A 27,639-nucleotide genomic window follows, 5' to 3' on the forward strand; every position below is an offset into this window, starting at 1 on the left:
GGGTGTAGCTACCTCAGCTCCACTCACTATCTTCACCCAAGTGTAGCTACCTCGCTCGACTCACTATCTTCACCCAAGTGTAGCTACCTCGCTCGACTCACTATCTTCACCCAAGTGTAGCTACCTCGCTCCACTCACTATCTTCACCCAAGTGTAGCTACCTCGCTCCACTCACTATCTTCACCCAAGTGTAGCTACCTCGCTCCACTCACTATCCTCAGCAATCACGACTTAGCTCCCGACTCAACACATAAAACACCACACACCTAAACTGGTAGGGGACGGGCTTCTAGGGCAGCATGACAGCATCGGTTTGGTAAAATATGTTGACATTCAGAATGTGAAAACACCATAGAGTGTATGGAATGCGCACGGCACAGAAAATGTATCGAAATTTATCGAAAATTAAGTAATCTTTGCGGTATGTCCATCGCAAGCGCTGATATCGCGATAACGATAGTTTTAGATATATCGTGCAGCCCTAGACAGCAGTGATCTTTTTGTCCAACAGGGGGCACCCATGCTTCACACTTGAGACTATTGATTTAAATAGCTACAACAGGACCCACTGAGGAATGAAACATACTAATAATGGTAATATTAATTTAATATTACAATACAACTAATAATAACATTTAAAATATAATATTACCATATACATTACAACACAATAAAATGAATAAACTCACCTTGTGAGAATCGAAAAGCAGATCTCTGCCTGTAGACACACATCTGTCTGTCCTCTGCTCTCTGTTCTTCTTTCTCCCTCCTCTCCTTCACTTCCTCCAGTCTCTTTCTGTCCATCTCATGGTGACGGCCCCCGTTTCCAGAGATAATTTCCTCCATCTTCTCCATCAGCTCTGTGATCTGTGTTCTGTCACTTTTGTTCTCATTGTTGAGAACATGATATCTGTTCCCACATTTCTCTACCAGATATCTGAGGTGTTCTTCACTCTCAATGTACTGCTCAATGGTTGTGTCTCCCAGCCAGTCTCCACGGGTAAACAGCACCATGGTGTGACACCAGACTCTGTCAAACTCCAGATGTTCTTGGATGTTTCTAATGACATCCTGCGTGTAAGAATTAGCTACTTTTATAAGCAGTAAGAGAATGTGAGGTCCTGGAGGGCACAGAGACACACTGAGCACAATCTCCTGTTTAGTGAGCTCAGGAGTGGCTTTGAGGTTGAAATTAATCCACCATCCTGGAGCCTTGACTACAGTGACCTGTCTGCCTGCTACTTCTCCCTGTCTCTTCACACACTGAGCTGTTCTTCTCTTCAGGTCAAACTCCTCTCTGCCCAGAATGGTGTTTCCTGATGAACTCTTCCCAGCATATCTGTGTCCCAGCAGCACAACTCTGAACTCTAACTGTGGTGACGAATTCCCTGCAGAAAGAATATATAAATATATATGACCACGTTATCTTACGGACTTTGTGGACTTTATGCAGCAGTAAATAGTTTTGGTTTAAATCTAGTGAGCTAACCACCTAAAGTGCATGAATACCTTGTACACACCACTTACAGCCCCACTGGCACTGCTAAATGTTGGTGCATCTTTGGCAATACAGCTGAAAATGGCCATAAGAATTAATGGCCATAAGAATTAATATTAAGACATATTTGATTCAATGTTTAATAAGCTAGATAATTATGAAGGGTGTTGAACATATATTTTTGCAATGAAAAAGCTCAGTTTGTTTACTACAAAACACAGAAAATACAATACAACTCACGCTTCAGTGACTGGAGGTGTAGTCTTTGCTTCTCCACCTTCATCAGTCTCTCTGTTGCTCTCTCTTCTTCATTCCTCCTCCTCTCCTTCACTTCCTCCAGTCTCTTTCTGTCCATCTCAAAGTGACAGTTTCTGTTTCCTGCTAGCATCTCTTCTATCTTCTCCAGAAGCTCTGTGACCTGATCACCTGCCCTATTCTTATTGTTGAGAACATGATATCTGTTCCCACATTTCTCTACCAGATATCTGAGGTGTTCTTCACTCTCAATGTACTGCTCAATGGTTGTGTCTCCCAGCCAGTCTCCACTGGTAAACAGCATGATGGTATGACTCCAGACAATACCACCGAGAAGCTCGAGGTGTTCCTGAATAGTTAATCTTTCTTCAAATGTGAAAGAACGTTCAATATCTATGACAAGTAGGACAGCATGTGGTCCTGGAGGACACAGAGACACACTGAGCACAATCTCCTGTTTAGTGAGCTCAGGAGTGTTTATGAGCTTTTCATTATTCCACCATCCTGGAGCCTTGACTACAGTGACCTGTCTGCCTGCTACTTCTCCCTGTCTCTTCACACACTGAGCTGTTCTTCTCTTCAGGTCAAACTCCTCTCTGCCCAGGATGGTGTTTCCTGATGAACTCTTCCCAGTTGTTCTGTGTCCCAGCAGCACAACTCTGAACTCTGACCGCGGCGATGAATTTCCTGCTGAAAAGAATATATAAATATATTTCACATTATATGACCATGCTATCTTAAGAACTTTGTGGTGCTTTAAGCAGCAGTAAGGAGTTTTGATTTAAATCTAGTGAGCTAACCACCTAAAGTACATGTACAACTTGTAAACACTTACAGCCACATTGGCACTACTAAATGTTGGTGCATCTTTGGCGATACAGCTGACAATGGCCTGATGTGTAAACTTTTCTTTCATTTTCACAGGGACTTACGCCCCAGAACACAGAACTGTAGTGCAACATCCAGCTAAGTTGAGAACACAGTAAAGTGGGCAAATACTGCATCAGCCGCTGGGCCCAACGGTGTTCCATATAGGCTGTATAAGAACGCTCCAGGTGCCAGGATTCTGATTCCCAAAGGGAAGAACTCCTCAACTATCCCCCAATTCCACCAGATCAGTTTACTGAATGTGGAAGGAAAGAAAATCTTCAGTATTGTGGCACAAAGACTCTCAGCATTCCTGCAAAAGAACAACTATGTCGACACCTCAGTTCAGAAGGCAGGGATAAGTGATTTGTCAGGATGCCTGGAACACGCAAATGTCATCTGGCACTAGGTACAAACAGGCAAGAAGAAAAAGAAAGATTTGCAAGTGACTTTCTTAGACCTTGTCAATGCCGTCGGGTCAGTTACTCATGAGATGCTGTGGGCAGCCTTCAACTTCTTCCAAGTCCCAGAGAGCATCACAAGGCTGGTCAAAGCATATTTCCAGGACCTCCAGTTCTGCATTACAACTCAGGCTAGTAAAACCGCCTGGCAGCACTTGGAGATAGGCATAATGGCAGGCTGCACCATCAACTATGTATATATGTCTGTATGTGTCATTCCTATGTATGTGACCATGTATGTGCCATCCTGTGCTTGTGACCATGTAGGATGAAAAGCGGTATGGAAAATGTGAAAAAGAATTTCCCTAATGGGACAACTAATAAACTAACTAACTAACTAACTAAATTTAGGAACTTCTCACAATGATGGCAAACTTGAATTATAAAAGTAATGACTGGCTTATGTAGTAGCAGACCATGTTAAAGCACGGAAGTAAATGTTCTTTAGATCTACAGCAACTTCTGGTGAGATTACAACTTACATGAGTCAACGAGACGAGAGATTTGTAGCCTCAACCAGAGCCTGTCTACGGAGAGCCTGTTCACTTCCATTGTATCGAACCTGGTTGCAGTTCACTCATAGTTCCTCTAGGGGCCGCTGGGCTAGATGGATAAATTTATCTTTATTATCGTCAAAAGCTTAGTTTTCTCTAGACTCGACCATAAACACATGTCTGTCAGTTGGAACAACCTTAAAAAATGTAGAAAATTGCTTGAGATTTTGGTGATTTATGGTGATTTTATTGTCGTTAGGTCTTTGTCTAGATTGACGCTAATGCATTAAAGAAGAGTGGATCACCGCGGAAAGATGGCATCCTGATTGGCGCATTCGTTCCAATGAACAGCAGTAGTCAAGGCGACATCTAGTCAGTATATGTGGTGTATTTAGTGTATATATATATATAGCATATATTGGGGGCAGCCGTGGCCTACTGGTTAGCGTTGCCGGTTCGAACCCCAACCAGTAGGAACGGCTAAAGTGCCCTTGAGCAAGGCACCTAACCCCTCACTGCTCTCTGAGCGCCACTGTAGCAGGCAGCTCACTGCGTCGGGATTAGTGTGTGCTTCACCTGAGCTGAGGTAACCGTCAATGCCATGCCAACCGATCGCCTCGAGACTCATGCCCACTGAACGCAGACTGGGAAATGCGGGTAGACTTAAGTCAGAGGCTCACCTTCCCACCCGAAATTGCAGCGACCAAACTACGCCCAGACCCAGGGGGCGGTTTTAGGAACATGGGAGGACCTGGGCAAAAGACTATTTGGAATTTGTGTGAGTGAGGCGATGTATCACGGATTAATTCTGTAGTAGCTACATTATTCATGGGTGTGGTTTGGGCGTAACGTGCAATAAACCAATCAGAGCGTCATCTCACATTCCCTTTAACAACAGGCACGCTTGTTCCATAGAGGATTGCTATTATGATGGCGGATTTGCCAGGTGCAGCCAGGTACGGTTAACATTAACATTACCTCACTATAGACAATGCAGATCTGTCAGATAAGTTCTCCTCTCCCGTGCTGCTGCTGGGGCATTTGGGTTAAATGGCATCGGCATGCAGTTCAACATCACGTCTCATTAAGTCCTCTAATATTTCCTAATTTATGTCATCAACACATCCGTGATTCGTGGAAATGTGTTTGCTAGATTTATACCTGTTTTTTCATATCGGACACCACACTGATTTCCCTCGTGTAGCAATTTGTATTTGTCCTTGTAATTATGTATGGTTTGGAGAAATGGGAACTGCGTTGTATGAGAGGAGCAAAGTGCATTGCGCAACACAGGCGCCCAAGCAAGCGCTCCTGCAGGTGTAAGCTATGGCTGTACAGGCAACAGGCAACTCAACAACGAGAAACACTTTCCAAGCTGACCTAACTTTCCAACTCTGTACAGTATCCCATTAACTGCATGACAGTAGGCTATTTACCATATTTATTTTATGTAAAGTAGAGTTTGTATACACGTTATCATCAATGTCTGTATGGGTTGACAAGTGACTTCATGGAGCTGGGGTGCACAACTGATGATGTGTCATAATGTAGGCACCAGGCAGTCATAACCCAATCCAACCCCTACAACAGCGATTGTGCTGATTTATCAAGGGATTCGAAGATCTAGTCCTAGTAAGAATATTGCACATCCTGGATTGTTAGTGGGAACGGCACATGTGTTTACATGTGATGCACATGATATCAAAATGAATTTGAAGATGAAACCAAAAATAACAGGCAGATAAAAACAAGCCTAACAATAGTGCTGCTTAAATTCCTCTAGGCCTATTTTACTTACTATTTTACTAATTTCACTGTTGTATGGGCGTAAGAATTCATATTCTTATATTTAATTTAATGTTTCATAAGCTAGAGATGAAGATTGTTTAATACTCACGCTTCAGTGACTTGAGGTGTTGTCTTTGCCTCTCCACCTTCATCAGTCTCTCTGTTGCTCTCTGTTCTTCTTTCTCCCTCCTCTCCTTCACTTCCTCCAGTCTCTTTCTGTCCATCTCATAGTGATCGTTTTTATTTCCTGCTACCATCTCTTCTATCTTCTCCAGCAGCTCTGTGACCTGATCGCCTGTCCTATTCTTATTGTTGAGAACATGATATCTGTTCTCACATTTCTCTACTAGAGACTGCAGGGCCTCTTCACTCTCAATGTGCTGCTCAATGGTTGTGTCTCCCAGCCAGTCCCCAAAGGTGAACAGCACCATGGTGTGACTCCAGATATCCCCACTGAAAAGTTTCAAATATTGCGGCACTTCTTGTCTGTATTGACTATTGAAACAGACATCAATACGGATCAGAAGTAAGAGAGCATGGGGTCCAGGATCACACAAGGACACACTCAGTATTGTTTCTTGTTTGATGAATTCAGGAGCTTTAGCCGTGCCATTTCTCCAATACCAGCTTGGGGTGTCGACCACAGTGACCTGCCTCCCTGCCACCTCCCCCTCTCTCTTCTCACATTTTGATATAGAGCGCAACCCAAACACATCTTCACCCAGGATGGTGTTCCCTGTTGAAGACTTGCCAGCTTCCTTGAATCCCAGAAGAACTATCCTTAGAGATAACTGATGTATTTGATCTTTTAAGGAAAAAGATAAATATAATACATGTTTTATCAGTCAACATGTTATGATGTGATGCTTAAACAATGTTAAATGTCTACCATACATTCTCTTTTTAAAAGTCAAATTATCAAAATAGTGATATACAAATTCAGCTGGGGTTCAACAACTTTACCTACTTATTCAACACATTAAGAGGATAAAGTTCTATCATAAAAATAATAGTACAATGACTCTGGTGGATCTCTCCAAGTTGTCTTTCTGCTTTGAATCCAGCCACTCTGGCCTTGGTGCTTGCAGCTTGGAGCTGCTTAAACAATATGAAATGTCTACAACACATTCTCTTTATAATAGTCAATTTGGTGCTTGCAGCTTGGAGCTGTTACTCACCCAGTGATGCCCTGAGGTCTTGTCTTTGTTTCTTCACCTTCATCATCCTCTTCTCTGCTCTGATTTTCTCCGTCTTCGCCTGCTCCTCTAGGTTTTGTAAAAGATCTTCACTCATTTTAAAGAGAGAGCTCTTATTCATTGCTACCATGTTTTCTATCTTCTCCAGCAGCTGTGTGACCTGCATAGTATCACCTATATTCTGATTGTTGAGGACATGACATCTGTTCCCACATTTCTCTACTAGAGTCTGTAGGGCTTTTTCACTCTCAATGTACTGCTCAATGGTTGTGTCTCCCAGCCAGTCTCCATGGGTGAACAGCACCATGGTGTGACACCACACTGTCTCACTGAGAAGAAATATATGTTTCTGAACGGATGCCTTGTGTATCTCTGTGAAAGCAAAATCCACTCTTATGACTAAACAAAAACATTGGGGACCCTGATCACACAATCTCTGACTGAGCAGAATCTCTTTTCTGACCATCTCAGGGCTGTTCACTGAATGGCCATTCCATCCAGGTGTCTCCACCACAGTGACCTGCCTGCCTGCTACTTCTCCCTGTCTCTTCACGCAAACAGCAGATCTCTGTCCTGGCCGAAACTCCTCTCTGCCCAGGATGGTGTTTCCTGATGAACTCTTCCCAGCATCTTTAAATCCCAGCAGCACAATTCTGAGTTCTGGAAGCAGTGCACCTCCTGCAGGAGTAAATGGAGAATTTCAGCAGCCAACTTAAAAGGAACACGCCACCATTTTATAAAATAGGGTTATTCACTGTAGTGTGAACAAAAACATTTTTGTCTCCGTGCATGCATTGCCGTAGTCCGGTAGCGCCCCCGCTAGGTTAGCTTAGCGTAGTGAATGGAATCCTTTGTAGCGAGATAGTACGTTGTGAGTAAAAGCATGCAACACATCTGTACTTTTCTCACTCGCTACAGAGCAAACAATCTCTAGGCCCAAGTGGCAGTGCTTCCATGTTTTCAGCTACGGTAGCTGACTAGAGCTTCTGCGTAAAGACCTAGGGAAACACGAATTCCACGGGGAACCAAATCGGGCGCTTCATCGGTTCGACTGCTCCTATGCGGATGCGCGCGCCACTGTAGGGGTAGTATTTCTCCCTGTTCCAGGGCAGAGGGTGCAGGCCAGTGTACACAGCTTGCAGTAATGTTTTGTGTGTTTAAGTGTAGTGTGAATAGTATGTATAAATGTTGTAACATGGTTTTAATATAATAATAACTAGATGTACCGCAGAGCGGTACAAAATATGACCACCGCCCAGTCCAGCACATTTTTTTCCACAAAAATAAGTCATGCTTGTCAAATTGTGTTCATTTCCTACTTTGTTCCTTTTTTGTGTGTTTGTAATTGAGTGTGTGCAGAGTGTGTGGTTGTTTTTGTGTATATGTGTTTTGTATGTGTTTTTTTGTGTGTGTGTTTGTGTGTGTGTGTATGTAGGTGTGTTTGTATGTGTGTGAGGGTGTGTGTGTTTGTGTGCGTGTTTGTACATGTCGTGTGTGTGCATGTATGTGTGTGTGTGTGCATGTGTAGTGTGTGTGTGTTTACGTGTCTTTTGTACATAAATAAAGCAAATCAGGGAACCACCTACTCTTTGCAATAAGTGCCATGGGATCTTTAACAACCATGGTGAGTCAGGACCTCAATTTAACATTCATGAAAAGGATCTCCTGCAGTACAGTGTCCATGTCACTGCAATAGGACATTGGGATTGATATTTGTGTGGTGGCTTTGGCCACAGGGAAGAGTGCCACCTACTGGCCAGTCACCAACACCACTTCAAGCAGGAACCTACTCTTCCAAGGAAGTTTCTTATCAAAGTACTAACTAAGCCTGCTTAGCTTCAGTAATTCAGCAAAGTTAGGGTATCTGCTGGTCTGGCTGCTGGCTAAAAACAAAAGGTGAAAGGCATTTAGGATTCTAACTGTCTCGCTGAATTGCATTATGCACACTCAATTCTCACTGGTATCTGCTAGACAACAAGTACCAAAACATGATTAGTTCATAGATTTCACATGTAAAATACATTTTATACAATCCCACCCCCGTCTTGCCTGTTCATAATTCTGAGAAATTCTTGAATTGTGTGCATGTGTGTGGGGGGGGGGCTACAGATCAAAACGAAAAATGATGGTTCCATGCTATCCTTGTGGGGCTACATGACCACCAAGTTTCGTCTTTGAGTGTCACAGGAATCATTGACGGAAAATTGGCCATGCGGGAAAAAAAAAAAGAAATCTGACTAAACTTATATTTGCTGCGCGGCGCTCATAATAATAGTTTGTTTTCATGTAATGTTTATTTCCTATTTAGTTAAATAGCCCATTTTTGGCCTTTGACTACAGGTAATTCTTGGACTGTTGGTATGGTCCAATTAGTCATGAATGGGCCAATTTGGCCTATTTAAGAGGGCCTCATTCTGTATAGACCATCACAGTCCCGCCCACAGCAGATTCCGGAAGTAAGAATTCAATACAATTTCTCCATTGACAATTGGGGTATAAGCCATAAAAACATAACCATACATGGTAGACTTAGAACCAGCTATGGCTGTACTAAGCGATTGCATATGCTCATATAGACGGCAAAAATTAATGGGGCACCAACCTTGTTTTGAGATAAATGTCTTCTATTCGTGATGTCTTGGATAAGTACTTCATTACCCATAATCCTGAACAATCCCACAATTCCACAGTGATACCTCTGATTGTTTGAAAGCGCGTTATGGTAAAGTTTGAAACTCAGCGAAAATCCCTGACCAAGATGGCGTGGAGTCTTTTACTGCCTATGTTGAAAATCTTAATGCGATTAAAAACCTTCTAGACGGACTCTGGTACTTGTATCAACAAGGATTGTGGTTTATATATCACACAAACTTAGTCTGGGCCAATACACCATCAAATAGAACACTGTAAATGCTAGTTTAAACACTAATTTTTTTAGGTAGCCGATAGGCTAATTAGCCTTTCAGACTAGGGATGGCGAAATTTAAAAAAAAATCTTAACCGGCCACTGAGCCTCATTAACCGGTTAAAGTCGGTCACCGAAAATTCTATAACTGCCATTTATGATACCCGTGTCCTGTCGCGCGTCTTTCTCTGCCCGTGAAACAAGTTATCCCCCCATTTTAGAATGGTTAGGCTCCCGTCACACAATGTTAGTTCGTGCCCTTTGTATTATACATTTTCCCCAATCATTGTCCACTACTTGTGGAGGAATAAGGGTTTTGTTTTGGGGAGAAAAATAATTGCTTTCCCTGCGCACCCACGCACAGGCACACATTACGCACGTCGACCTTCCATGCAACGCAGCACCGAGCCTGGGCTATAAAAAGCTCACGTTACAAAGTCACAAACAGAGAACGCTACATTTGGTGGTGTTACAGGAAAGTATATTAACCAATTCTGTTACCTCACGTCTGCTTTGTGCTTTTTAAATAGGCTACGTTCTAAGTAAACATTCTAAGCATGACATTATATTCTTACTGAGACATGGCTAACTGAACTTGTACCGGACAGTGCCATCACTCCGGTGGAGTTTTTCTCTGCTGCTCGCTCTGACAGGACTGAGGAATCTGGAAAATCGAAAGGTGGCGGTGTTTGCATCATGACGAACAGCAAGTGGTGTGATCCTAGAAATGTCACCGTTCTCTCAAAGTCCTGCTCGCCTCATCTAGAACATCAACGCTGTCTACATTCCTCCACAAGCCAACACAGATGCTGCGGTTTCAGAATTGCTAAAGTGTTAAATAGACAACAACACAAGCACCCTGAAGCTGCGCTTATTGTGGCCGGTGATTTCAATCAAGTACATCTGAACCGGTCCATGCCTGAATTTATTCAACACATTCACTTCCCTACACGTGGTGACAACACACTGGATCACTGCTACACACAGTTCAAGAACAGTTACAAAGCGAAGTCTCTACCAGCTTTCGGAAAATCAGATCATGCCGCTGTTTTCCTACTGCCTATGTACAAACAGAGAAGTCGGACGGACCCCCCAGTGACGAAGGAGGTCAAGCGCTGGACTGACCAATCGGAAGCCAGGCTACAGTACACCCTTAGCAACGTTGACTGGGAGATGTTCAAGACGAACTCTGCTGACATCAATGAGTTTACGGAAGTATCATTGAGTTACATCAATATGCTAACTGATTCCATCATCCCAACTGTAAAGATCCGAAGCTTCCCTAACCAGAAGCCTTGAGTGGATAGAGAAGTGAGAACGGCATTAAAGACACGCGCCATGACTTATAATGCTGGGCTTATTTCAGGGGATATGACGGATTACAAAGCAGCATCTTATAGTTTACGTAGAGCTATTAAAGATGCTAAGCGGCGCTATAGAGACAGAGTTGAAGCTGATTTCTTGGAGGGTGATCCAGCACGAGTGTGGAAAGGACTCCGAACCATCACTGGCTTTGAAAGAAAGTCCCCTCCTATGATGAATGTGAGTAAAGCCCTCCCTGATGAACTTAATACTTTTTATGCTCGCTTTGACATGAAAAACACAGACTATATTGGACTAGCTGCAGCATGTGAAGCAAATGAGGATGCACCTTTCTGTGTCTCTGAGGTCGATGTGAGCAATGCCTTTAGGAGGGTTAATTGTAGAAAAGCTGCTGGACCGGATGGAATTTCTAACAGGGTTTTGAAATCCTGCGCTGCTCAGTTAGCTCCTGTGTTCACTTATATCTTTAACACATCATTGGCTCAAGAGACAGACTGCTTGAGGCAAGTAGGAACTGTTATTGTTCCAGTACCGAAAAACAAAAGTCCATCATGTCTGAATGACTACCGCCCAGTAGCCCTGACCTCTACAGTGATGAAGTGTTTTGAGAAGCTTGTGAAAAACATTATATGCTCATCCCTCCCTGCCTCCTTCAACCCCCTCCAATTTGCTTACAGAGCCAACAGGTCTACAAGGATGCCATCTCAAACCTCATGCACACCACCTTAACTCACCTGGAGGAGGGGAATGGGAATTATGTGAGGATGCTGTTCATTGACTTTAGTTCAGCATTCAACACGATAGTACCTCTCACCTTGGTCACAAAGATGAAGGCCTTAGGACTAAACACCACCCTGTGTCACTGGATATTTGACTTCCTCACCAACCGTTCACAAGTGGTTAGAGTGGGGGGTCTGACATCTGACTCATTAACCATCAGCACTGGTGCTCACCAAGGCTGTGTTTTGAGTCCACTGCTGTACAACATCTACACACATGACTGCAAAGCCAACAGTAGTCATACCTCCATCATCAAGTTTGCAGATGACACAGTGATCTTGGGCCTGATTAGTAACAACAATGAACAGCTCTACTTGGATCAGGTTGATGAGGTGGCACAGTGGTGTCAATCTAACAGCTTGACACTGAATATCAATAAAACCAAGGAAATGGTAGTGGATTACAGAAGGCAGCAGCAGAACTACAGTTACACCCCACTAATGATCAGCGGGCAACCTGTAGAGAGAGTCACAAGTTTTAAATACCTTGGTGTCCACATTATTGAAGACCTAACATGGACTGTTAACACTCAATATGTTCTGAAGAAGTCCAGACAACGACTCTACTTCCTTCGTCAGCTAAGGAAATTCAAAGTTTCTACATCCATCATGAAGGCCTTCTACACTTCAGCGGTTGAGAGTGTTCTAACTGGTAGCATCATCACCTGGTATGGGAACTCCACAGTTAGAGATTGCAGTACTCTGCAGAGAGTAGTGCGCTCAGCTGAACGTACTATTAGAACTCAACTTCCTGCTCTACAAGATACCAGAAGAGTACTCCTAAGAGCCCAAAAGATTCTGAAGGACTCTTCTCATCCTAACAATGGATTATTCCTACCGCTGAAATTAAGAAGACGCCTATGTAGTCACAAAGCCAGAACTGAGAGACTCAGGAGAAGTTTTTATCCCCAGGCCATCCGAACTCTGAACTCACACTATACTGACTTTGCACACATTCACTCTTCAGCACTCTCAAACATTTACCAACTCTGAACTCACACTATACTGACTTTGCACTCATTCACTCCTCAGCACTCATGCCCCCCCCCCCCCCCACACACACCTACAAGACTTTTAGCACTTTTACATCCCTCACCCTATGCTATAGACCTTTTATTATTTTCTTATTTCATCACACGTCAAAAAACACACACACACACACACACACACACATATCTGACTTTCTCCAACTTTTGCACATCTCCATAGAACTTTTTATTTATTATTTTTGATTTCTCCTCCATCTACCCATGTCCTTGATTGCCTAGCCTTTCTGCCCCCCCCACCCCCACCCCACCCCCATCCCCAACACCCCCACAAAAAACACACACATTAACATCATCACTGTCATCACCTCACATACATACAGCACACTGCTTGCTACAGTAAGCCTCCTCTACTTGCTGCACACTGCCCCCTCCCTACATACACAGCACATTGTCTTCAGGATCTTCTCCAACACACATCCTCTACATACTTACAGCACACTGCCCCCACCTACCCACACGCACACCACACACACACACACACACACACACAGTCACTGCTACACTCCCCTCCCGCCCACACACACATCTTCATCACTCACATACATCATACATACTGTACTCTGCTTGAAATAGTAAGTCCCTTCACCATACTTGCAGTACATTGCCCCCCGCCCCCCTCTCCCCTACATACACAGCACATTATTTCATCAGGAAGCTTCTCCAACACACATCCCCAACATACTTACAGCACACTGTTGCCCCCCCCCCCCCCCAATACACAGCACATTGTCTCATGAGGAAGCTTCTCCAACACACATATTGCACACTGCCCTCTCCCCACATACACAGCACACTATCCCATCTCCCCTGTCATCCCCCAACACACACACCAAGACCCCTGGCAGTTGGGTTAGCCCCTTGAGCCGTGGATCTGCCCAAGGTTTCTTCCTTGGTAAGGGAGTTTTTCCTTGCCCCTGTTGCTCTTGGGTGCTCCTTGTTGGTGCCCCCTCCCCCCAATTCCTATCCTCCCTCACCTTTCTTATGCAGCCCTTGCCACTTAATCTACTAAACCCCTCTTCTACTGCACTTTTTACCCCCCCCCCCCCCACACACTTTGCACAAATAGGCTGACACCAGACATAATTTCACTGCATTTCTTACTTCCAGTAACTATATGCATGTGACAATAAACTTCCTTGTATCCTTGTATCCTTGTAAGCTGGCGCCAAATAGCCCATCAAATGGAAATTTTATCCATTTGTCTGTATTTGTTAGCCTGGGTGTTCCCATGCTGCCTTGCACGCGATTTGATTCACGCTGCTAAGGCAGCCTGGAGACCATGGAGCAAATTTTCGCCTGAGATAGGGGACCAATCACAGAACAAGGGGGAAAGCAAGACGATGATGAGCTATGCACAGACGCATTTGATAGACATCCGTGGCACCCAATAAACGGATCTGGGCATTTTTTTCAAATACGAGAAAATTAACGTTTGGTTCCCAGACCACGTCTTATTGAGAAGTGGTGGCGCTAGCCAGGCTATGTATTTGTAACGATTTGTGTAGTTTCATTTTTTTTATAACAATAAAAGTTTTTAGGCCTATATGTTCTAACTGTTTACATAATGGGTAACATGCTTCACATAAGCCTTATTTAGGTTAATAGTGGCGATTTTTTTTTTTAGCTGCGCAGACAGGACCTTCATGTAAGGCGTACAAATAGTCACTATAGTAACCGGTATAAACTGTTTTCGGAATGGCTACGTGAGCTCTGCTGCGGTTGCGCTTAATAAATTCCGCCGTGGGATGGCTCATGCTCACATTTATCATTTTTAGATATTGAGTGATCATATCGCCCCATACAATACAGCACCAATAACACGTGTGTGCGCAGTGTAATAACAGACGCTGGCTGGTATTCGGAAGCTTTAAAAATAGTGTTTTTTTTTTGTTTTTTTTACCGGCGGCAGAAAATTTTAACCGGTCAACGTTGATTCGGTCAACCACCGGTTAAACGGCTACCGGTTCAGATCCCTATTTCAGACATTAGAATGTCATTATAATGCTGCTAACATTAGCCCACATGCTGCAACTTAGGTATGCAATATATTATGTTTTAGTGACCTTGTTGCTTCTATGAACATGAATTGTTGTTTATAGGCAACATCAACTTAGTCGAGGCATAAAGAGCCATGTATATTCTCATTAAGTACTTAAACTTTTGAACTAGTTGATAGCCCAAGCTCGATGCTACCACCAGCTAATGTTAGACACTGCAGTAAAATGGTTAACGTTAGCGGTTTGGCCGTCCATGAAACCGTGGCAATATTTCGCTGTTTCAAGGACAAGATCAAGAGTGTCCAAAGGGGTGAAAACCACTTTAAATCGGGTCACATTATTGACTGTTGTGTGTCTGAGGGTCAGCTTGTGGGTTTTGTAAGGGCCGGCATGAGGGAAAAGACCTGCAAAGTTGTGGTGAGTTTAGCAGGGAGGTTGGTAATGCTAGTTAACATTAGCTAGGCTACTGTAGCCTTCTTACTGTACGAGTCATATCAATCATTAACCTAGAAACACTTCTTTGTACATTTAATGAACATTTTGTGTAATAATTCACACTGAACATGGTGGTCCAAGAGCAGACCATGCACCGGTCCATGCATCAGCCCGACTGAACGGTGATGGCAGTCAGATACGAAGCACTGCACGATGTTGCTAACATTAACGTTTACCGCTTTCACACACACCCGATAAAAAATACATGATGGTAAATATAGAATTCAATACCAAAACACTATTATTTACACGATTACTCCTGAAATAGTATAAGTATAAGAATATAAGTATATATACTCTTTTGATCCCGTGAGGGAAATTTGGTCTCTGCATTTATCCCAATCCGTGAATTAGTGAAACACACTCAGCACACAGTGAGGTGAAGCACACACTAATCCCGGTGCAGTGAGCTGCCTGCAACAACAGTGGTGCTCGGGGAGCAGTGAGGGGTTAGGTGCCTTGCTCAAGGGCACTTCAGCCGTGCCTACTGGTCAGGGTTCGAACTGGCAACCCTCCGGTTACAAGTCAGAAGCACTAACCAGTAGGCCACGGCTGCCCCAAAGTAAATAACTAATATTAACTGCACATTCACTATATAAAAGTCACTGTTTGGAGTAAAAAAAAGGTTTGTGTGTTGTCGTCGGTGGTAAGTTGTTCAAATGGCAATGTGCCTTGCTATATATTATTCAGTGAGGCGCGGTGGTTTATGGAATGAGTAGTTCCTTCGCTCGGAAATGAAAATATGTACACAGTCTTGTACCTTTGACTTTTTTTGGATTTTCTCTTCGTTTTTTCACTGTAAATGATATGTTGTATGCTTATGAGTTATGCCGTAGCTGGTTAGCCTAAGACATGCTCAAAAACTCTTTAGATACAGATTTTTCCAAAATGTCAATAGGAGAAATGAATGGGAAACTTACTTCCGCTCTCTCGGAGGAGGGGCAGGACTGTGATGCTCTATTGAGAAGAGTGAGGGTGAGTACTAGCTTGCTGTGAGGCTATGTACAAAGAGTTTTGATTGCTTTACTATTGTAGAAAGCTAGAAGCAGTGTGCTATTTTGATTTATTTTTGATTATTTTGCTTTCTTGACTTCTGAGTTAAATATAAATAAACTTTGAGCTCTGGTTTCCGTGTTTTCCACCTCCACCATCTAAAGCTAGTGAGCCGACACTTCCCAATATGTGGGGTGACGCCCTGGTACCTCACAAACCACTACACTACCACTGCCCCAACTCATTATGCAGATTTGTATGACATAATTTCACTCACCTAGTCTCTGGACTTTTTTTCTTCTCTCCTCTGCTCTCCTCTCTTCTTCTGCCCTCTCCTCTTCAACCTTCTGTATTATTTCTCTGTTTATTTCATAGTGATGGCCACTGTTTCTTCCCACCATCTCTTCTATCTTCTCCAGCAGCTGTGTGACTTGTGTATTATCTTTGCTCTTGATGTTGAGGACATGACATCTGTTCCCACATCTCTCTACAAGCTGCTGGAGCATTTTCCCTTTAACCTCAAAGCCTTTCTCTTCTGCAGGAGTCTCCTGAATGAACAGAACCAGAGAGTGTTTCCAGGCTCCATGGCCCAGAAGACTCAGGTGGTTTGATGTGGCGTTTCTCTCTGCCTCTGTGAAGGTCACATTCTCATGGATGACCAGCAGAAAGGCATGAGGTCCTGGAGGACACAGAGTCACACTGAGAACAATCTGCTGTTTCAGGAGGTTAGGAGAATCTCTATCAAACCTAAGATCATAATCCTTCCATCCTGGAGTGTCCACCACAGTGACCTGTCTCCCTGCTACCTCTCCCTGTCTCTTCACACACTGCAGTGTTCTCACATCAGGGTCAAACTCCTCTCTGCCCAGGATGGTGTTTCCTGCTGAACTCTTCCCAGCTTCTCTGTTCCCCAGCAACACAATCCTCAAGTCGGAGAGATTGGGGATATCACCTGGTCATCAGACAACACAGGGAGACAACACACACTGTCATGCTTTCAGAAAATACTTGAGATCCCCAAACATATTTGAAAAATAGTAATAAAATAATAATAGATTCACTGCCGTACCAACTATTCATCACAGGAAAATAACTTAAGAAATATTTAAACACACTATCCATTAGGGTATCAGAGTGATGGACATGTTCCATTAGGGTATCAATGTGATGGACATGTTCCATTAGGGTATCAGAGTGATGGACTCACCAGTAGATCTCCCTGCAGCCATCTCTTCAGTTTTACTCAGATCACTCAGATGTCCTGACCGCATTTACACTGAAAGAGGACAACATGGCAGTAGTGTTTTATAGTGATGGCTACTGTTTGTCACAACCAGCATTCAAAATGGCAAATTCAAAAGTGGTGTCTCCCCCACCCCATACTGCCCTCCCTCATAGCTGCAGACAGGTTGCACTAAATATTTTACACTTATTCATTTAGCAGACAAAATGAGTAGTAACATTCAAGCTACAGTGTAGAGGAGACCTTAGGTAGGAATTAATACTGCATCATTGATTACCATTACTAGATGTTGAGAGTGCAGACGTTATGATTACTTATCAAAGAGTAGTAGAAGGAAACAGTGGTAGAAGAAGAAGGAAGTATCACCCAGAAAAACACCTACTACAGAACTACAGAAAGCATACTTTCTAATATTCCTAGAAATTGTGAGTTTACCAGAAAAGCACAAAGGTAAGTCTCTTTGTAGTTTACTAACAACAATACCAACTAGATTGTTTTTATATTCATAGATTAATAACATTTGGTTAGATAAGCAGTTTTTGCAGTGTTTATATTTTACAACCCCTAATCAGAAAAAGTTGGGACGTTGTATAAAATGCAAATAAAAACAGAATTTGATAATATACAAGTCTTGTAAACATTTAGCAGTAAGAAAGGACACAGACAACATATCAAATGTTGAAAATGAAAATGTAAACTATTTCATGCAAAATATATGTTAATTTTCAATTTGATGCCAGCAACATGTTTTAAAAAAAAGTTGGGACAGGGAATGTTTACCACTGTGCTGCCTCATCTATTATTTATATACCTCATTTAATTCTGTAAATGTTTAGGAACTGAGGAGACCAGTTGCTAGAGTTTTAAGATTGAAATGTTGTCCCAGTACTCCCCGATATAGGATTTCAGTTGCTCAACAATATGGAGTATTCTTAGTCGTGTTTTTCATTCCATTATGCAGCTAATTTGACAAATCTGGACTGCAGACAGGCCACTTTAGCACCTGGACTCTTTCTCGATGGAGAAATACTGTTTAAATATGTGCAGAATTAATTTTGCCATTGTTTTCTTGAAATAGTCAAGGCCGTCTCTGGCAAAACATTGCCTGGATGTTGCTCACAACCTGTATCCATCATTCAGAATTGATTGTGCTTTGCCAAATGTGCAAGATGCCATCCACACCATCATAGATGTTGGGTTTTGAACTGAGCACTAAAACAAGTTAGATAGGTTGGATACTTGGATAGGCATTTTTCTTTTTAGCCTAAATGAGTCCATGATTTCCAAAAAGAATGGCAAATTTTGATTGGTCTAACCACATGACTTTTTTCCATGTTGCATCAATCCATTTTAGGCCCAGTGGTATTTTCTGTATCATGTCTCAATACAATTTTGGCTGTTACAATTTTGACTGCTGTTTTTGAATTGACTATCAAACTGTGCACATAGACAACAGTTATCAAAGTTTTTTCTGAGCCCATACAATGACAGGTCTGGAAACAGTTTTGGTGTTGATGCAGTGCCATCTGAGGTCCAAAAGACCACGGCCATCCAATTTGTTGTTCAGCTCTTTCCCTTGTTTGCAAAGATTTCTATGGATTCTCTGAATGTTTTAATAATAATATGTCCTGTAGATGATGAACTCCCCAAATACTTCACAATCACATGTTAAAAAGCATTATACATTACATAGTTTCATCATTTGTGCACACAGGTTTACACAGAGTGATGAATACCCCTATATCTTCACTTCTAAGAGACCCTGCCTCTCTGGGATGCTCTTTTTCATACCCAATCATGTTGCCAGTTACCCTAATTAGTTGTGTAACATTCCTCATTTTGTTTTCTTTATCATTACACAACTTTTCCACCATTTTGTTACCCCGCCCCAACATTTTTTGAAACATGTTGCTGGTATCAAATTCAAAATTAACATATATTTTCCATGAAACAGTCAATTTTTTCATATTCAGCATTTGTTACAGTATATTGTCTATCTTTTTTGCAACTAAATATGAGTTTTGCAGATTATTATATTCTATTTTCATTCACATTTTACAAAACGTCCCAACTTTTTCTGATTTGGGGTTGTATAATGACCTGGAGACACTCATCAAGTCGAGGCTGGAGTGCTGTCCTATTTGTTTTGAGCCCCTACACTGTAGCAAGACTACAACAAGTTCAAATATTCTTGCACTGTTGCACTGTTTGACTTACTCATTTGCACCATCACCATGACATTCATTCACAAAGAGCACCTTACCTTACCTTATGACAGAGGACCACAGGCTCAGTCCCTGCTTCAGTCATTGCAAGCGCACCTGATTGATTAATCACCCATGTGGATACTGTTTTTTAGAATTGATTTAGATTAAGATTTATTTAGTATAATTTGTATTTTAGTATATTTAGTATATTCTTTATCTTCTACAGTCCTTATTGCTTAGTTGTGTTTTTTTTATATTATATACCTTTAATTACTTTTTCTGCTGTTAGTGAATGTGTGTGTGTATGTTGTCTGTATGCATACTGTGACCTTGAATTTCCCCTAGGGATCAATAAAGTATCTATCTATCTACCTATCTACCTATCTATCTATCTATCTATCTATCTATCTAAATGCATCTGCCAGACTACTAATCTAATCAGAACAAAGAGGCAATAGTTTATGTGTTGTCTAAACTGCCCTGGTAACCTGTGAAATAAAAAATAGTTTTCAAAATCAAAATATTAATATTTAAACTGCTTTTTAAAGTATTGACCTTTTAGGCTGTTGTTTATTATTTGTTTACAATTATTCTTTGTTTTTGCCTTGCCTTAACCACACAACTAACAATTATTTCGGTTTTATTTCCATTTAGTTATTGTAAATTCAATGCCACCCAGATTAAATAGGTGACATCACACACTATCAGAGGTAGATGGAAGGTACAATTGAGTGTCATCTGCATAACAGTGACACCGCAAATTGTATTTCTTAAAGATGGAGTTGAGGGAGGTAGATGTATAATGAAAATAAAAATGGAATCTCGGGGGACAGAAACACCACCACTTACTATAAGAGGAGGATGAAAAACAGCTTCCCATTCTGACTGAGAAAGTTCTATCACTCAAATTGGATGTGAACCATTTCAACACTGGGCACACCAGCTTCATCCTCCAAACATTTGGTGTCAGATGCTGCGCTAAGATCAAAATGGACTAAGAGGGCACAAGAACCAGGAGCAATTGAGAGAAGGATATCATTGTATTCTTTCAGTAGGGCAGATTCAGGAGGGAGGAATCAGAATCTTGGGGTGAGATCAAATAAAATCAGAAAATGGGTCTCATTCCATTTTTTGTCAAAACAAATAACAAAAGTGTTTATAATGTGAGGCAAATGCTTGCTTTAAAGATATGTTTATTACATTTTGAATGTTGTGTGTCATTTTGCTGGAGATTTGCATTGCAACAGTTTTTTTTAAAATGTGTGTAAACTAAGTTGAAAATGTGCAAACTGTGTGAAAAAAAACTGCAATACAAAATGTTAATTGTACTGTGAATCGAAATGATCATATCATCATTCTACTATGTTTGTACCTTTATTAAGAACTAGGAATGCGTTTTGACTTCAGCCAAATCGGTGTTTCCTGATTGAAGGCGTTAACTTTTGTATGTCTTCCTGCTTGAATGAATAGCTGTTCATTGCTTATGCTTATATTGCTTCATGTTTGTACTAGCACGTTGCCTATTAGCACGTTGATGTTTTTTTGACCATTATTTTTTTTTTTAACTCTATTGACTCATCCTTCCAACCTTTGGTAACTGTAAGAACTCTAATTCTAAAATAGCCTATAGTGTACTTGTCAGTGATATAGTGTAGCCTTCACACCATAGCCTATATAAAATAGCCTTACCTTCACTTTATTGTTCATTCCTCAGAGTTTCTAATTCCAAAGAAGCGATAAAAAAAAGTCTCACATACACCAGAGTAGCCTACTTCTGTCTGCAGTGCACTTTGTTCCTCTGTTCCAGTAAAGCATGAAGCTGGTTTAATGTTTCGATGTGACGCATTCTTTACAGTCACATGATGAGTATGGACATCAAAGATTGTTAAGGCGGAGCAAGATACTTCGTCGTAGTTCATGTCTATGGGCGCGAAATGGGGATCGAATCCTGTCTGCATAAAGAGGCGTGTCGATGACGTATTGACGAGCGTACGTTGCAACCGGCCAACAGCAGCTGCATAAATAACCGGCGCACACCTGATATAAGGTTGATTTTCTCCAGACTGGAATGCTCAAAAATGCTAAAAATGTACCTGAAATGTTCAGAAGGGTTTGAGGATCATGAAAACGTGCCCGAAATTCACATTCCTAACTCCATAGAACCAAGACCTTAGCATATGTGGTGAAATTCTGAGCTATGCCCATAGACTTCAATGGAGCAGTCGCTGCCTCTGCTCTGCATAAAGGGGGATTTTGACCCCCCCCTCGTGCGATCCGGGTTCCCGGAAGTGGCTCCTGATGAAACATCTTGCTCCGCCTTAACAATCTTTGTGGACATGTTCTGTATCTGCCCTAAACCCCCACACGTCTCAATCACACATCACATCACACATTCCTTCCTCAAATACACACGCCAATTCCAATGCTGCAAAATCGGAAGCAGCTAGCCTAGCTTTGTTTAAAAAAAAATGTTGAGTAGGCTAGCAGTACACGTAAAGGTAAGGGTGAAATGCAAATATTTAGTTTTTCTGCCTGATAAAATATAGACAGCAAAGCATTTCCTTACGGTCCATGTATCATTCGTTCATTTGATATTCAATTGATAATCAAAAGTGAAAAAATGACTTGTTATTTCATTATTTGTTTATGAATGTGATACAAACAAACAAATAACGAATGCTAAGCTACACGGAGTAAAACTTGTTCCACTTCAAACTGAAGGCTGGCATACGCGGCCGGCGATGCGACAGTCGAATGTGACGGTGGAAAACGCAGGGCTCTCAAGTTTTGAGGACAGTCAAAGTTTTGAGGAGTCCGTCAAAGTGGGACAGATTGCGGGACTGGGGGTGTTCATTACGAATATTACTATTAATGTTTTTGTTGCTGTTATATGCCTTCAGATGTTCCAGCCCCTTGTCGGTTAACCCCCACCCCCCTCCAATATTGTAAATCATATTTATACATCAGATTGCATTTGAGGCCAAGATTATGCTTCTAAGGGGTTCATATGCAATAAACATTTGATTGTCAGTAAGCATTTTGGATAACCAAAGGTCCTATGGGGAGTTTCCATAGGGCATTTTACAAAACACATACCTTGGCATAATGGTCTAAACTCATATTGGTCTACTTTTGCACACAGCTTCACAAGACCTGATTCTAGGTCTCAGTTCTGTTTCTAAGTCATATCAAGTGACCTAGAGGTCTGAAATGTGGTCAGTTCAGAGAATATTCTAGCCTCTGTAACTCTTGTCAGTACATCACACACAGTTATACTGTACAGTGTCTCAGCTTTTCAAGGTCAGGCATTTTATTATAGGCCAACGTATGTGGGAGCAATGCCCTTCTAAGTAGATGATGTGCAATATTGGGCAAAAAAATCAAAATGGAACATACCGGTAAGTATAATTTATAATTGCTCATACTTGCAGAAGAAAAGATTTGACACATGGCACTGACAATTCAATAATGGGCCTGCCTTTTTCACCACCTTCTCTGTGCAAGCATCCTCTAACCTGGCCTTTTTAAGAGGCTTTCCCCTCAAGACCAATGAGAGGATGCTTAATTGTTTTTACCTGACATTTTTGAAAGACAGATGCAATGATAAATGCATTTATGGCCAGGATATAATTATAACGTATGACAAGATTTTAAAAGTGACCTATAACATCGACTATGGAATACACTTTAATTCATTTAGCCTAGTATTTATTTACTTTTATTTATTTAGTGCTAATAAAATGATTAAGCCTATTTGGAGAGAGAGAGAGAGAGAGAGAGATGTTTAAGTCCTGCATTAGACAGAACTTAAAGCAATAAAAATGTCTGTGCCTTAAGTTATCAAACATTTACAGTATGAGGACGTATACTGTTGTCTCATTGCCTATTTTCAAATCTTAAGCATAGGCTACCAGCTCACGCCTGAATTTAGGCAAGGTGCCTGAACACTTTAAGCCTGATAATGTGACAATATGTCTGTCATCGTGTGATAACGAAAATATATGCCTAGACTGTTCTGAGCAGGTGTTGTCGGTGAACAGGTTGTAACTATTGTTGATGTATTGCTAAGTTCAGACAGTCATGAACAACTGATGTAACCTGACTCCATTGAAGTGTTGCTTCAGAAGGCTGGGCCTAATCAAAAAATGCTTGCATATGATTGGATAAGCCACTTGTCCGTCATCTATTGACGTGCTACTTCAACCACTCACATCGAAGCCAACCCGTGACGCTGATAACAGTCTCACAGTCGCTTCTACGCTATGTCACATTGTAGTGAGAAATTCCAGAGTGTATGTACTTTAACATTCATTTTAATCATCACCCCAGCCTTTGATCATGCCAAACCTTTTGTCAACCAAACTGCTCTTGTGACCTTTGTCAATCAAATGCTCACATGACCCATTGTAACCACATGAGGACACATGACGACAATTAATAATTTGATGATGAGTCCTTTTCTCTTGACACAATCAAAGAAGGTGGGCTACACTTTAAATGCAGAGGGAAGACACTGCTCTGGAGGTTCAGTTGGCCACCACCATAAGCTGTGAGCTATGCTGGCCTCCGAACTCGTAGTTCTAACACCATTGTTAACCAATAAATGTTTCACCATGTTCTCAGTTTTCAAACCTGCCTCTGTCTGCTTGCACTCAATTTTTCTTACAACAACATCTATGAAACTCCCGCCCTGCGTCCTGATTGGCTCTACCATAAAATCTGGTGCAGAAATCACTCTCAACGGAAGAGGTCCCAGATGGATGTGAGTGAAGCTAGGCGTAAAGAAATTCATCTGGCGAGAGTCAGGTTACACCTGATGCTCATTATCTGGGAAACATTCTCTAACAGCAGTGAAGTTGTCATTGTTTGTGTCAAACAAGTTGTGAATTTGTTGTAACATTAAAAGATGACTTACTCTGTGCTCAAAGTGATGCTCGAAGCTCCAGTGGTTTCCTCTGAGGGTGAAAGATACTTTCGGTAGCAGAATCACGCGTGAACCATTCCAGGATATGTTTTTTTTTCATTGGTTTTTGTGTTAAAATCTTACCCAGATACAGTTGTGCTATTTTCTGATTGGCTATTGTGTAGCCACTTTCTTTTTTTGATTGGCTGATAAATGGCAGAATTGTCTAAGGACTCCAGGGAGACACGCTTCATTCCGGTCGGTTCCATAGTGAGAGCGGTGCAGCCATAGACATTCTGGGCGCTGCAGCATATTAAATACAGTATATCATACATATTTTTTCTGTGTGAGAAATACAATGTGTGACACTTGAGAGCCCTGATTAATCACTACTACACACACATTTTATTACACGCGATCACCCATCGATTCAGTGGAGATACAATGACCAGACAGCTGTTTTCTATTATGACGAATCAAAATCGCCCTGAAAAAAACAGAAAGGGGCAGATAAGAGCAACGGGACGGCGACGGCCGCACTTGGGGAGCGTGCCTAGCGATATGTTCCCTAACCCTAACCCACCTACCCACACCTCAGGCCTAACCCCAACCCCGACCCTAGTCCTAACCTAACTGAAGCGGCCCATCGGGAATTCTCCCGATTACCCACACCGGGCCTGACCCTAACCTTAGAAATGTGGGAACATAGGGCTGTGGGAACATAGGGCTGACCCCCGCACTTGCTGTGTGCGTTGCTCCATTCATGTCAATAGATTTTCGATTTTGCCAGTATTCAGTAAAATCTGAATATTTTATAAAAGACAAAAAGTAGAATACAAATGTTTTGTGAAATGCGTGTCAGGCGTGACCACCAGTTTCTACTGAATGACCTTTGACCTCAGTGTAGGCGCCACTCCAACGGTGGAAGGCCGACTCTGCTTTGACGAGCTGTCTCACTGTTCCTCCTGCATCCGTCCTCCAATTTGTAACCGCCCCATAGCTCATGGTGTCCCATGGAGAGACTGAGACTGACCACGTGAACTAAAGGACATCAGCATCATTATGGGCGTTAGTGTGTCTGTGATGTTCCTACCATCCTACTGAGAACAAAAACCTCTCAAAAACCTCTTAAAGACCCAGCTCTTCCAAGAGATCCTCCTCCTGTACCACCACTAACAACCCAACGCATGAACCTGGCCTTACCAAGACATCCTCCTCCTGTACCACCACTAACAACCCAACGCCATTAACCTGGCCTTACCATGACATTCTTTTCTCTCTCTTTCATCTGTGTCACTGGACTTAACTGGACTCTGAAGTCATTCTACTTCGTATGCAGGTAACACTCATTATTACACTATTAGGCTCTGATTCTAACTGCACCATTATTACACTATTAGGCTCTGATTCTAACTGCACCATTATTACACTATTAGGCTCTAATTCTAACTGCACCATTATTACACTATTAGGCTCTAATTCTAACTGCACCTTCATTGTTCTCCATCCTTTTGTAAGTCACTTTGGACAAAAACGTTGGGTTCTGTATCTTACTCTATGTTCTGTGTTTTAATTGACTGGTGTGTGTGGTGTGTGTGTTGTTTGTGGTGTGTAGTGTGTGTGTGTTTGAATTGCACTGTGTGTCTTATGTCTTGGTCTCTGTATCGGCTAAATTAATGAATGTAAATGGATATGTACATGGAATGGAATAAATAAACACATGACATGATTCAGGAATTTCTTTGATACACTTTCTCACAGTGACTGCAGTAACCCCAGAAACACACACACACACAATGTTGCTCTCTCACTGTTGAGCCATGTAGCAGGTGACGTGTCAAAACCTCAGCACCATGCTGATCTGGTCTCCCACCATCTGGCATCGTCTGACTGACTCCAGCAGACACACAACAACACTGATCTCAGATCTGCAGTGTTGCACTTCCACAGTCATCTCTCCTTATCAGTTGGGCTGAACTCCAACTCCCTCTACTCTACACACACCACTGCCCACACCAGCCAGTGCAGCGAATCACTACTGCCATCTAGTGCTGGGACTTAAAATGAACTGATTGAGTTTAAAGGTCACATTCACTGAGAACCCGTTTAATACTTGTTCCTTTCGAAATATTATAGCTCACTCCAAGTTGCATATGCATGCTGCACGTGAAAATGATCTTCTACCCCCATTGCCCGCATTAGCCAATGAAAGAAAATACACAGAAAAACAAGCGAATCAGAAAGAGCCCTTCCCAATGACGCCGAAGGGAAACTGACTATTCATGGCCTCGCCCACCTTGGCTTGTGACCGCCTACAGGAAGACTGGAAGATTTTGCGGCTAGGGGATTGTCTCTCTGCAGCTAGTAGGAGCTAACAGCAAGTTGCCAACATGGCGGGAAAAAAATCGTGCCTGTTTTATTGTTTTGGCAATAACACATCAATGTTGCATGTCTTGCCTTAGAAACATGAGTTGAGGAAGAAATGGTTCGGATTTATCGTTGGAACACCACCACCGAAGTAGTGCAACATTAGTTCTGTGTTCCAATCATTTCGACCACACTCACTGCCTTAGAAAGTGGTTTTGCATCGATGTTCTGAAAACCTGGTTCTGTACCGTCATGACGATCGACCACCAGCTCACAGGCTGTAAGTACAAACAAACTTTTCCACCTAACGTCTGTTACAAAATAGCATGTTCATATTCTTCACGTTAGCATGCATGAAAAGGGTACAAGCTAGGCTTAGGCTAGCCTATATTACAGGAAGCTACACCAGGCATGTAACTGAAGTGTTCTGTTCGCGACGTGTAAAATCAGAGAATGCCTAATAGGAAGGGCTCTGGTAAAATCCATTAGAGGAATGGTCTATTTTTCCCGAGCGTAGCCTACAGGCCACTAACACGCCAGGTGTAGCTACTTCCATTGATTAGGCCTATTGGAAGCTAATTGTTGCAGTACATAACGCGAACGGAATGCTTTAGTTGCGTGCCTGGTGTAGCTACACTCATAAGAAACTGACCACAACACCCAGAGATTTAGCTTGTTGAACCTATAATCTTCTAACCTAAGCGTTAAACCACAAATAATAATATTAGCAACAATATTTTATGCTCAACTAAGTACGGGTATTGTTCTAGTCTAAACAGGGAAAATCAAAAACACAATACCCCTGCATTATTAGGCTAA

At 42.1% G+C, this 27,639-nt stretch overlaps 1 protein-coding gene across 5 annotated transcripts in view; it reads right to left on the minus strand.

The window, feature by feature from the left end:
• Nucleotides 1-25,732, minus strand: part of LOC125297515 — a 49,012-nt gene extending 23,280 nt beyond the window's left edge. Inside the window, exons 1-7 of one of the 5 annotated variants that reach the window (XM_048247876.1) lie at nucleotides 25,715-25,732; nucleotides 17,308-17,376; nucleotides 16,378-17,052; nucleotides 6,542-7,237; nucleotides 5,473-6,168; nucleotides 1,739-2,443; nucleotides 690-1,388 (exon numbers count right to left, since the gene is read on the minus strand). In XM_048247876.1, coding sequence (XP_048103833.1) covers nucleotides 690-1,388; nucleotides 1,739-2,443; nucleotides 5,473-6,168; nucleotides 6,542-7,237; nucleotides 16,378-17,052; nucleotides 17,308-17,371 — 3,535 coding nt within the window. In that variant the 5' untranslated portion in view covers nucleotides 17,372-17,376; nucleotides 25,715-25,732. Of the gene's footprint in view, nucleotides 1-689; nucleotides 1,389-1,738; nucleotides 2,444-5,472; nucleotides 6,169-6,541; nucleotides 7,238-16,377; nucleotides 17,053-17,307; nucleotides 17,377-21,239; nucleotides 21,435-24,465; nucleotides 25,022-25,714 lie in introns of those variants that run through there. The other 4 variants (XM_048247875.1, XM_048247877.1, XM_048247878.1 and 1 more) reach the window with 4 other exon arrangements.
• Between the last annotated feature and the right edge of the window lie 1,907 nt (nucleotides 25,733-27,639).

Source organism: Alosa alosa, chromosome 7 (assembly GCF_017589495.1).
Source record: "Alosa alosa isolate M-15738 ecotype Scorff River chromosome 7, AALO_Geno_1.1, whole genome shotgun sequence".
NCBI classification, from domain to species: Eukaryota; Metazoa; Chordata; class Actinopteri; order Clupeiformes; family Clupeidae; genus Alosa; species Alosa alosa.